At 40.4% G+C, this 12,191-nt stretch overlaps 1 protein-coding gene across 2 annotated transcripts; it reads left to right on the forward strand.

Annotated features, from left to right (window-relative positions):
* Positions 1-705: 705 nt before the first annotated feature.
* KCTD7 (potassium channel tetramerization domain containing 7) lies at positions 706-12,085 on the forward strand. 2 transcript variants are annotated; one of them, XM_014280463.3, is made up of 5 exons: positions 706-1,137; positions 1,954-2,123; positions 3,738-3,916; positions 4,417-4,789; positions 10,424-12,085. In XM_014280463.3, coding segments are annotated over exons 1-5 (867 nt in total). In that variant the 5' UTR covers positions 706-993; the 3' UTR covers positions 10,425-12,085. The 2 variants fall into 2 exon arrangements, with proteins under 2 accessions (XP_014135938.1, XP_005439837.1); XM_005439780.4 differs by lacking the exon at positions 10,424-12,085 and having other exon boundaries at positions 4,417-7,631.
* Positions 12,086-12,191: the final 106 nt, after the last annotated feature.

Here is a 12,191-nt window from a genome sequence, read left to right on the forward strand (position 1 = left end):
GACGAAGCCTCCAGTGGTACAGCACCTTCCTTAGGATGTTGTTACGCCAGCGGAGACACCACAGCAACCCTGGAAACGGGAGGTGCTTGTTTTTTTGTTTTTTTTTTTTTTTAACATAGCGCAGCCTAAAGAGAACAGTAGGGTTTCGAGCTTTTCCTCCTCTGCTCTTTCAATGGTTGTTGTTCAAAGATTGTTGTTCAGAGGTGTTTTTTCAATGCTTATTGCTCAATGGTGATTTTTCAGTGCTGATTGTTCAGTCATGATTTTAATGCAGTTTGTGGTTGGTCCGTCCCACCCTCCGTTTGAAAGGGCCTGTGACAGCCGCGTAGCTGGTGTCGCTGTGCAGGAAAACGGTCATTGCAGAGGCGCGGGGTAATCCGTAGCGTTAAAGCCGTGAGTATGCCGCTCCGTGCGCAGCGCCAGGCGGTGCACTGCGCTGGAGGCCGCCCGTTCGCTCCGTGTGGTCGGAAAATCCCTTTTCCCACGTCGCCGGGAAGGCGGGCAGCGAGCAGCGCCCGGGCCGCGCCGCCGGCCGTGCCCCGCAGGCTGCGCTGCGCTGCGCTGCGGGGGCGGGGCGGGGCCCCCGGCTGGGCCAATGGCGGTGGGCGGCGTGGGGCAGCGGCCACTCAGATCCACCCAGCGGCTGCCATTTGTGCTGCAAAGGCTGCCGGAGCCAATCAGGCACCGCGCCGCGCAGTCAATGGCGGCCGCTGGCTCAGCCGGCCGCTGGCGGGGCTGGGTGCCCGTCGGACCTGGGGACGGCGCTGCGAGCGGCGTTCCCGCGGGGGTAGCGCCGTACAGCCCGTCCGCCGCTCGTTGCCCCGCGTAGCAATGCCGCGGTGAACTGCCGCTGTCAGGCCGGGGAGGGACGTGCCCTGCCTGCCTCGTGAGCTGCAGCCGGTGGGCAGCGCGCCGGGGTCATTTGGGTCCGGTTTCCCAGTTGGCAGTGCCACGGCTGCCCACCCAGCAGAGCTGCTTAGGGGAGCCAGAGGGATGGTGGTAGTTACGGGGCAGAACAAAGTGAGTGGGAACCCGGATGATGCCATGTCGAGCTCGGATGCGGAGGATGATTTCCAAGAGCCGGCCACTCCTACCGCAACCCAGGCGGGACAAGCGCTACCTCTGCTGCCTCAGCAGGTAAGGGCTCTCCGGCACTGTGCAGCTGGGAAGGTCCTCTGCCTGCAGCACGTACCGCCCAGCGGCCGAAGCATTCCGGAGATCTTTGCTGGAGCATTTAAGCATAGCCAGTTCATTTTCCATTAGTAACAAAATGGTTGAATAAAACGAAGTCTCTTGAATTCTAATAAAATTACTAAATTCAATAGCTTGGCAGCGTTACTCAGAATTACCATCCATATTTGTACTTGACAGATACAACTAAGTGTTTAGCCTAGTACCAGGCATCTGAAGGTGCGGTACTCGGCTTTCAGGCCTGCTGTAAACCTAATGTAAATACAGAATCACTGGGTTGGTTTTTTTCCAGCATATAGTAGCGTAATCTAAAAGAACCCGGTGGAGTAGCAGCTGAGTGCAAGTCCCGAGGTTGGCCTGAGATTTCCTACCTTTTGCGTGTGTGTGTGTTTAAGGGGGGTGGGTTGGGTTGTGTATGTTGTTTTGTTTTTCCTTTTCCCCAAAAGAGTTACGAGGAGACACAAATGCTTTTAATGAATATCTGGTATTAAAGCTGATGAGTGATTACTGCTGTTTCAGATGTCCAAGTAAAATTAAAACATTCACTGATTACACCCAGAAGCCAACCAACATACTCAAGTTGTTAACCCTTGAACCTCACTGTTCTGTGGCAACAGGCCAGGAAAGAAGCATTTTTGCACCAAGTTATGGCACAGTGGCAAAGGTCACATGCTGTGTCTTCTGGAAGTTGTACCCCTTTTGGCCTGAACATGTCTGCAGAGGACTGGAGGCTCATTTCTGATGATGTGATTGCTTTTGCAGTTTCCAGAAGTTGTTCCACTAAACGTAGGAGGCATGTATTTTACAACAAGACTGTCAACACTGAGACGTTATGAGGACACAATGTTGGCGGCTATGTTTAGTGGAAGACACTATATTCCAACAGATGCTGAAGGCAGATACTTTATTGACAGAGATGGAACCTACTTTGGGTATGTACAGTGTCCTCAGCAGTATAATTTAAAAGTTGTTACTGAAGAATTTAAAGAAAAATTAATTTTTAACACTATTTTTTCCTTTTAGTTAGTCATATTTGTGTAGTAGGTAGATGTGACTGGCTGGCATCCAAACCTTCAAAACATCTCAAGTATATTGCAATTAAAAAGCTATTTGTTTTATTCTTAAGAACTTAGCGGGAAAATAAAAACAAGTAATGTCTTGAATTTGTACATTGTCTCCTCTAGAGTATCCCCTTCCAAGGTATCAAGCTGTTTTGATGTTTTAAAAAAGAATGTATTTGGCAGTCCTTTTCATAGGAAGCTCTGTTGTACAGCACTGTTTTTTGATTGATGTTACAGTGTTTATGATAGAGTGGGAATGGAAGGAATGCATCTAGGTTTCTTAAACAGTTGAAAGTTTGATGCTTTCAGTGTTTAAACAGGTTATAACATAACTGGTAAAAAAACAAGCCTCGTAGAATTTTTTTTTTAATTATTTGTGCTGGTAGTGCCATATTCCTTCACCTTCAGGATTTCTTCTTATGTGTTTAGCTTTTGCTTTGTTTTTAATTAAACTACCATGATCATACTAATGCTCTGTTTGAACTGGTCTGAGATTGCTATAAAAGATAAGCAGCGTTCATGGGTTAATGTCTTAGCCCAAAGCAGATTTTGCAATTTAACTTACATTTCTTCTTCCTGCTTTGTAGACATTTCCTTAATCTCTTCAACAGTACTGAATTATTTTCAAAGCACATTCGGATTGTAGCATAATCTGGGACAGAAATAGATTAAGCCACTATATTTATTTGAAAATAATTGTTTCTTTACATTTGGCAATTTGGAAGTGCCTCCTGCTTTGTTGGAAAACCAATTCATTTGTGATGTTATCAATCTGAATTGAAAACACAGCTGGCAAAGAGTGCCAAGTTAGCACGTGCTGTTTGTTGGCATTCTAATGAAGATTGCAGCAACACTTGTTTGGTTTGATATGGTCAGTAACAGTTTTGTTGGTTCATGCTTATAAAGTGATATATTTCCCTGTTAAAAAATCCTGCAGCTTAACACTGTTTCAGAACTACAAGGAAATGTTGTCTCTGTTATTATAATAACAAAGCATATATGGCCCTGATCCTGTGAAAAGAACACCTCCTTTGCAAATGCACCATCCATTTAGCTAGAATCCTGGTTCTGTGTGGGATAAAATGTCCATGTATATGATTCACCAGGAAAATGGAAAAGACTTATTTTGTCACAAACCTAAATTTGAAATACAGTAACTATGATCTCTTTCCCATGAAACGCTGTGTCCTCCTCTATTTTAAGTGCTTAGTCCACCTTGAACTTTTTGTTTAAAATATGATGGTATTTTTTTGAATGAGTTTTGACATTAATAGAGGCAAAATGTGAAGTGATGACTTTGAAACTTGAATGTGGCAAATGCTTTTAAAAACAAAAGCTGGAAATATGATGCCTATTTCAGTTGCTGTCTAAGTGTAAGGATTTCTGTCTCAAAGGAATAAACAATGAATATCCAGTATTTCCTCTCCTTTCCCACCTGCAACAGTTACGTTGTGTTAATTAATAATATTTTTGCCCTTTTCTTAGAGACATACTTAACTTCTTGCGGTCTGGTGACCTGCCACCAAGAGAACGAGTGAGGTCAGTTTACAAGGAAGCTCAGTATTATTCCATAGGACCATTGCTAGACAATCTAGAGGATATTCAGCCTCTGAAAGGAGAAAAAGTTAGACAAGCTTTCCTGGGCCTAATGCCATATTACAAAGGTAAATAAAATGGTATTGACTGTTTCTTCTAGCGTGAATTGAATAGTATACATGGTGCTTTCAGATCTGCTTTCAACTTTCAAACTAATTTCATTGTATTTGAGAAGTTTTATTATATACTTTTCATGCTCTTTAGATCTTTGAGGTTTCCACGCCAGATCTGTTCCTGCCGCATCCAAGGATGCGGATTTTTCTGCTATCTTAAAAGGGAGCAAGATCTAGGCCATAACATGCAAGGCTTATTAAATGAGAAGGTTTCTCTGCCTCTGCATTTGTTCTGTTAGGACCTGCCACTGAATAAACTTGGGCTTATAGTGAGGACAAAAGATAGCAGATTGAATCAATTACTCTACACCTAGCTATGTGCAGCTTCCTGTTGCTGCTAGTATTATGGTAAGAATAACTTGTTAAACACTGCAGTAGTATGTTTCACACAAAATGATTGTATTTGTTTTCTTTTGCTAGGCGCTTCATTGTTATTTTCAACTTTTTTTTTTTAGATCATTTGGAGCGGATAATTGAAATAGCAAAGCTTAGAGCTATGCAAAGAAAAGCAAGATTTGCAAAATTGAAGGTCTGTGTCTTCAAAGAAGAGATGCCCATCACTCCCTATGAATGCCCACATTTCAATTCTTTACGTTTTGAAAGGAGTGAAAGCGAGACAAAGCTATTTGAACATCACTGCGAAGTAGATGTATCTTTTGGCCCCTGGGAGGCTGTGGCTGATGTATATGATCTTCTGCACTGTATTGTGACAGACCTGTCTGACAGAGGGATAACTGTGGATCATCAGTGTATTGGTGTCTGTGATAAACACCTGATAAATCACTATTACTGCAAGCGTCCTATCTATGAATTCAAGATTACTTGGTGGTGAGTTATTTTGTCCAGAATGGTGCAGGCATAAAAGGACTTCTAGACGACAATTGCTTTTAATATTTTTGCAACATGTCTCTGGAAATGCATTGCTGCTAACACGTATTGGAATCAGTCTGCTGAAGTGTTGGCTAACGCTTCGCTGCTCAGCAAAAGGGAACCTGTTACTGAGGTTGAAAAACCTCTGAAATCTTGAAAAACCAGCCTGAAACAAGACTGTTGGCTCAGGTACCTTAACGAGGCACAAAACAAAATCACCTCATGGAAATTATGGAGAGGAGCATCTTAACATCTTTTAAAAGGTGCCACCTGACACGTGGCTTTAGTATCATAGTCTGCAAAATGGATATTGCAGGTCTCACCTGCATTATTATAAAGCTGGGGTGCTAATAATGCTGACATAACATGGTTCAATTTTACCCACTTACAAATGTTCTAATCACCACTTAAACTTACCACTTTATAAAACTGAGTAACACCCAGCACAGAGATTCTGGAAATGTAATTTTCATGTAATAGGTCATTTAAAAAACAAAACAAAACAAGGAGTATTCCCTATATATTATTAATTGTCGTCACGATGAAGCTATATTCATTTTTTAATTAAGAATCTGCATTGTGAATTATAATATGATATTTCAGTTATTTTCTTTGTTAGAAAAAGGAATAGCAGATTTGGAATATATTCCTTAATGCTTTTAGGAATAATAACTGTTCATGGAAGACTTGTGCCTGTTTTTAGCCTTAGAAATTCTAAATGTTTACAGTATTTACAAAAAAGAAGCTCTAATAGAATCAGGTCATTTACAAAGGCTTTTGGTAAATGAGAAAACCCTGTATGTATGTTCCTATTAGCAGAAGTTAGAGGAATATTTAATGTATATTATTTTGTTACTGACTCTTTTTACATTCTGTGAGAATAACTGTTCTAGAGTTGGTCAAGTGATGATACTAGACAAGTGCTTCCTTCACCACACCTTCTTCAGACAATTAAGTCTCATTTTTAATGTATTTGTTGACCCTTCCTGGTGTGATATCAGGGGAAAAAAGGTCAATCTTCATATTCAAATGTTTCTCCAATTATAAATGGGTATATCTGAGGAGGAAATTTCTTTCCACACTGAAAGAGGCAGCCATTGCAGAATCATATTCTTTTCAGAAGGTAATTGTTGCGTTTCTGACGTTAATCACATCTCAAAGCTGAATTTACTTTATGTCTAAACCTGAAAGATTGATCCAAACATCTGAAAATACTACTGTTTTGTGAGGTACAGAAAGCTTGAGTATTTTTCTAGAAGACCCCACTTGAAGTGGCCTCAAAATAATCGTGAGGGGAGAGGGAAAGTGTTTGCATATTGCATTCCATTGGATTAGTTAATCCAAGAATATTACTTAAACTTTTGACCAAAACACTTAGGAAACATGTTAATTACAATGATTAATATTCTCAGTTACCTGAGGTAATTCTCAGAATAATTCTAAGAACTTTATGATCAAAGTGTCTTGCAAAACAGAGGCAAATTATTTGCATTGTCATGCTTTTATGTATTTAATTTAGGAATTCTTAGTAAATTGTCTCTCTGAGGTGGGGGCATATAGTTCTAATGATCTCTGGTTTTTTATTTTTTTACTTGCAGAGTTACTTGCAAAGTTTACTTGCAGAGGGTCTTTGTCAAGTGCTGAGTTTCAAGTTCAGAGCTTAAATTTTGAAATGGAGGGAAGGAGGAAGTTTATGCATTTGAATCTTAATTTTAAGTTTGTTTAAATGGTTTTCCAAGATATTGATTGGCCTTTGTGTTACAAGTTGTTGTTTGACACCCCAAAATTAAAAGTCAAGCTGAGAGTAGTGAAGTTTCCCTAAAAGGTGAGGAAGCTTGCATGGTTTCTTTGCTACTCTGCTGGGTTCATTTTTCTCCCCCCTCCCCGAGAATCTTAAACTGTAAACCACAATTTCTGATAAAATGACGGACGAACTTAAAGGTGAGGCTTACAAAGTTTTGGCTGCTTGTACACTTGAGACATTGAAGTTCAAGATTTTCAGTATCTGTTTAATTGGAGACTACAATGAGGATTGCAGTTTTACTGGGTTATTCAGTGGGTTTTGCCGCTTCCCATACATGTATTTATGTGGCACGTGTCTCTGGTTTGAATTTCAGCACTACTTGCAGAAATGGAAGTCTGATTTAACAGTATGGTTTTTAGTTTGGCTTTAAGAATTTTTCTGCTGTTGTTCTAGAGAAGCTATAATAACAAAATCCCTGTTTTGATCATGTTTGTTATTTCTTAATGTGCACACACCCCCAATATTTTATAACTTTCTCCTGTTTAGTGCTTAAATAAGGAAGGAAGACTACCTAACCAAAAAGATAAGATTAAAATCTTGGTCTGTACCATGTACATCTTAATTGAAGCTTTCATCCTTCAGATCCTCCAGAAGACAGCATAAGTGCAATATAGAAAACATGGATTTGAGCTGACATGCTTTCATTAAATACATACATTCTGTGTTGTGATTTGTGCAGGTTAACAATATTGTTAGCAATGACACACTTCTTCTAAGCAGTCTTTGTTTACAATTATTTAGAAGATATTACCTAATATGTGTTCATTTTTTGGCAGAAACAGAAGAGTTGTGCAGGTGGATGTTGAGGGAGTATAATCTAGTAACTGGTTTATATAACATTATTGACTTTTCTTGGCATATAGCGTAATTTTTGAAATCTGCGTTTGCAGCAAAAATGTGAGTAGCTGATCTACTAAATCCATGTTTAAGATGATAGATGGTTTTGTATATCGTGAGTGCTTTATAATTGTCTAATTAAACTAAATACCTATGTAATACTGCTTTTTTTTTTTCTTTAGGACTTTTCTTCATACCTAGCTAGGCTAGAGGATTGCTAGAACACATTTACCTATTTCTCTGTGCTTCTCCTACTTAGCTTTTTGCCACTTTATCATCTACACTGCTACTTTTCCACCCCATGCTCCCAAATACCCTGTGTTTGTGAATTGACACCATAGACAAATCGGTCATACAGTAAACAGTCTCATGTCATCAATATGATGTTGCTATGTATATCATGTTTGCAGATCATTAAAAGGACAGTACATGTCAGTCCATTTAGTTCATGTAGTTAGAGGGAAAGACACTTTTTATTTCATGTTCTGAGGCAGGATACATGCCATTTTTGGTCCCAAATTGACATAAAGGAATACGTGTCAGAATAAACTCCCCTCCCCAAATAAGAACTCTCAAATATTTTCAAAGCACTGATTACATACCTGGATTGTAGTGATTACTCTGTTTTTTATGAATACTGGGGGTAATGGTGGGAGAGTTGAGGGATAGTTATTTAAAAAGTAGAATTGTTAGCTTTTTTTTTTTAAGATTGCTGCGTGTCTGAACAAAAACATGACTCATCATATTAACTTCCCATCTATATGTGGGTTGTCTGGTGGTATTTAACGGGGAGCAAAGGGAGATCATACTATCAGGTCTCATATTAAGTGACTTGGCCAATTTCATAGCACATTAAAAGTTTCTGCATCTGTTTTATGCTTGTAAAATAGGAAGGATACCTGCTCATCTGTAAAGCCCTCAGAAATGACATGATAAAGATATTTGTGCAGCATCCACTTGATGTTGATTTCAAGAGTTTAAGACAAATTTTAAAATCGCATAACTTTTCAACTTGGTGCGTGCTTCTTAACTTGAGTACCACAATACTCTATGTAGTAACCTGAAATACTCATTGCTGGACTTCTGTCCTCCTTGGAGGAAAGTGAAGGTGCTAGCATCTTTGATCTGGGAAGTCTTTGAGCCATAAGCAGATTCTTTTTGTCCTCGTAGTGCATGTTTTCTTCCGAGACTGCTGGATTTGTTTCTTTTTTTTTAAAAAAAAAAACCAACTGATTTTAACCAAAACCTATAAGGAAGGATCAGTTTCTGCATTGAGGAGAATGTGGGTTCTTTGGTTTGTGTTGGGGGTTTTCAGGACTTTGTTATCTGAACAGTAAAAGCCGTGAGTTACTGCAGCAGGAAGTTCTGTCTACCCCCCCTTTTGATGGATTTTTTTTTTTTTTTTTTTAAGTTTTAGGAAGTCTGCCTGGGAGACACTTCATGATGTAAAATATATGAAAGGACCTGAATTTGTTAATGTGAATATTTTTGAGGTTTTGTTGTTGTTCAGTTGTGTAATACTCTTTCCTGAGACTAGCAGGATAGTTAAGGGTTGAGTTAAACATTGGTTTTCGGATAAGCCTGCTTATGCCTTAGATATCCCCTGCCCTCATTTTGTAAAATCGCTCATCCCAGAGGTGTTCAATGTCTGAAAGAGTGGAGGCTGTTACAGTAACAGGAAAATGAAGAATCTTGATTCTCAACAGTGAGTCCATTAAGAGAACCAGCACCTGTCAATTCAGTTGCAGTCTCTGTTCTTCTGCTCTGTGTAGATGCCTGTGGCTTCAATAGCCAAACGAAGTAGTCACAGGGTTGGGTTTGGCTACCACACGTCCTTGAAGGCAGAAGTCTTCTTTCGTATGAGAAATGTACTCTTTGCCACAAGCACGTAATCTGGCCTTTACTGAAGCGACGGTTAAAATTCCAGCAAACTCTGAAGGATATTGATATTTTAAACTGCTTTAAACAATAGCTTTGCTAAGCCCTAATCTGTTTTGAGCCAGATTGTTCCAATGTATGTATTGGGAAAGACAGGTTGGCCAGTTCTTTTATTGAAGGTTCTCGGTATGTCTGTGTTTTCCTAGCGAAATCTAAAGCCAGCAGAGGTTGCTGCTCACTGCCCCCCAGAAGCGAATACAGCCTGTTTAAAATGTATCCTGTGCATTCAGCCTGTGCTGGTTTTTGCAAATATGAAAAAGTGGGAGGGAATTAGTTCTGCAGTGTATTTCCCAGGGACAGTCCTCGTAAGCTCTGAAGGAAGATTTTGGTGAGATCCCCATCCACACTCCCCCACATCTCAGTCTGTTAGATGAAGTGTAAGAGGCATGAGGAGATGAGGTGTCCAGCCTGAAGATTCACAGTGTGATAATGACTCTGCCTGGATTCCCCCTTGGTCCTTGCCCCGTTCTCTGATCTTTCAGATGTACAACTTTATGTGCAGGAAACCTATTTCTTCTTTCTGCTGTACCCTCAAATTTGTTTGCAAGGTGAATACTTAATCTGTTTTAAACTAAAGAGATTCTCCTAATATTACAATATGGTGACTGATAGTTACTAAAGAATCAGAGAAAATCTTATTACTGACAAAACTACCTGAATAAATGAATTAAGAAACCTTATGTATAGATAATCACTTTAATTTCACTCTTCTGCTTTATTTTTTTCTGAAGACTGTTAAGAAATGTAAACTCTTCTTTTAAGGGCTTACATCTGTTTCATAGTAATATGTATTCAGCCTAATTGCCTGTATTTTGGGGTTTAAGGGCCTTGTTTATTGCTTGCTCTGAGCTGAAGGATAAGCCCGTGATCTCTCATTTGTTTGCTTTTTTCTTTTTTTTTTTTTTAAATAGCAATAAAATTAAAGGTCGTGATTTTCTAGCTTCATTTGGCGTTTGCAACCCCTGGGAATGTGCCTTCCCAACTTTATTCTCACTGCTCATTCTTGTTTATAGATGACCTGGGACAGGTGACATGATGAGGAAGACGATGGAAGTGCCAACAGGGAAAATCTCTTGTCAGAGCTGATTGTTTGCATTGCAGAGTGTTCTTTCCATTTTGTTTCAACTCTTGTGCTGTGAGGAACATTCAGCAGCATTTATGTGTGAGATCAGGCAGAGGATCCAGCCCTGTCTGGAAGCCCAGCTAACCTCCACTGTGTCCATCCATTTTCTGTGTAAGTTTATTGTACTGTGATGTATTAAGTGGGTCGGAAAATCCAGTGTCTGTGGATTACCCTGGGAAGTACAGCAGTGACAGGCGAGGTGGCTGTGGGGTCACACTAGCTGAATTTTGGCATTGGTATTTGGAGGTCTGAAGACCTTTATATGCCACAGCTTACGCACTGATCTTTCTTTGCATGGCAAAGCCAAGTAATCAAGTTAGGGATGCAACCCCTGACAGGTAAGAGAAGACTTCACAGCAAATACTGTAGAAAAACGATCTCTTAACACCTCATAAACCTCTGGGAGATTATACTTCTTTCACTTTCTTCATTTAATAACTACTTTAATCTGGACAATTTATAGACCCTGCTGGCTTGTAAATTATGATTGGTATTACTGAACCCTTTGTTTGTTCTTTAATTATTTGTAGGTGAACAATTGTAAATTGTTTTCAGGTTGTTCACACACAGTAGAGAGGACCCAGGGTAGTTCAGAGATTTGGGCTATGGAAACATAATTTCATGTAACAAACAGAGAAAACCTCCAGTCTTTCATTATCTTTCTGCAAATAAGCTAAGATTTCAGAGGGTAATTGTGTTGTTATTATCTTCTGCATATAGTCCTCTAACTGGAAATTGCTTTCCAGAACAGCAGTTCTTAGTCATTTTACTTACACGAGCTTAGTATAAGTTTACCTCCACTTTCACTGTGACTTTTTATAAATGGATTTTGTTTTGCTGAATTATAACTTGTATGTGTCTATGCATTGTAACCTGTAATGCCTTTGAAAATCCAGCCTGGAGGCTAATGATCAGGGTTTGGAATTATCTCCAAATGTGTTTTGTTTTTAAGTAAGCTGATGTGTGATGTTTAATACTGTGGGTATTGTAGCATATCATTTCTTACTATGTTTGACTTTTTGTTTCAGGTAATGTATAGTCTATGTTTTTTATTTAAAATATGTAGAAAAAATGTGGATATAAAGTTTGTGTTGTGCAATAAAATGAGTTATACTGAAAATCGTTGGCATCTGGCTGATCTGATCGGCAGCAGCTGCCCTCCCCCTCCTCACCTCCCCTGTGGTTTGCGTTGGCTTTGCGTGACTGCCAAAGACAATCAGACACCAGCCTCCGGCTTCGTTTGATGGCACCAACCACAACCTCCTCCATCAGTTTCTACCTGCGTGGCAGTACCGGTACCACAGGGTGTTGGTTCTGCGTCCTCCTCCCTGCCCACCCCTCCGCATGGAGCAGCAAGAAGACCCCAGCAGCCCTCCCTGCTCGTGCGGCGCTTGAACAGAAAGTTGTTTCTGGATTTGCATAGCTGGCTGTGTTCAGCAGCGTCTCCCCCGTGTTTCTGAGGTAACTGGGATGCCACTTTCCCTTGCTGTCCACTAGTCCTGCTAAAGCGATTGCTGCTGTCCCAGCTGGGCAGCTGCCTTAGGCCCTGCTGGGGGGGGGGGGGCGGGGGGGAAGGAAAAAACCCAACCACCACCAAACCCAGCACACAACAGCGCCGCGTGAACGAGAAAAGGAGTAAGTTTTAAATAGGAGTAGCT

The sequence above is a fragment of the Falco cherrug genome, chromosome 1 (genome assembly GCF_023634085.1).
Source record: "Falco cherrug isolate bFalChe1 chromosome 1, bFalChe1.pri, whole genome shotgun sequence".
NCBI classification, from domain to species: Eukaryota; Metazoa; Chordata; class Aves; order Falconiformes; family Falconidae; genus Falco; species Falco cherrug.

Excerpts from the sequence above, each read along its gene's own strand:
- KCTD7 (XM_005439780.4), top strand. The coding sequence starts at position 994 with ATGGTGGTAGTTACGGGGCAGAACAAAGTGAGTGGGAACCCGGATGAT. Across the intron at positions 1,138-1,953 it reads TACCTCTGCTGCCTCAGCAG|TTTCCAGAAGTTGTTCCACT; the intron begins GTAAGGGCTCTC and ends TTGCTTTTGCAG. Across the intron at positions 3,917-4,416 it reads CCTAATGCCATATTACAAAG|ATCATTTGGAGCGGATAATT; the intron begins GTAAATAAAATG and ends TTTTTTTTTTAG.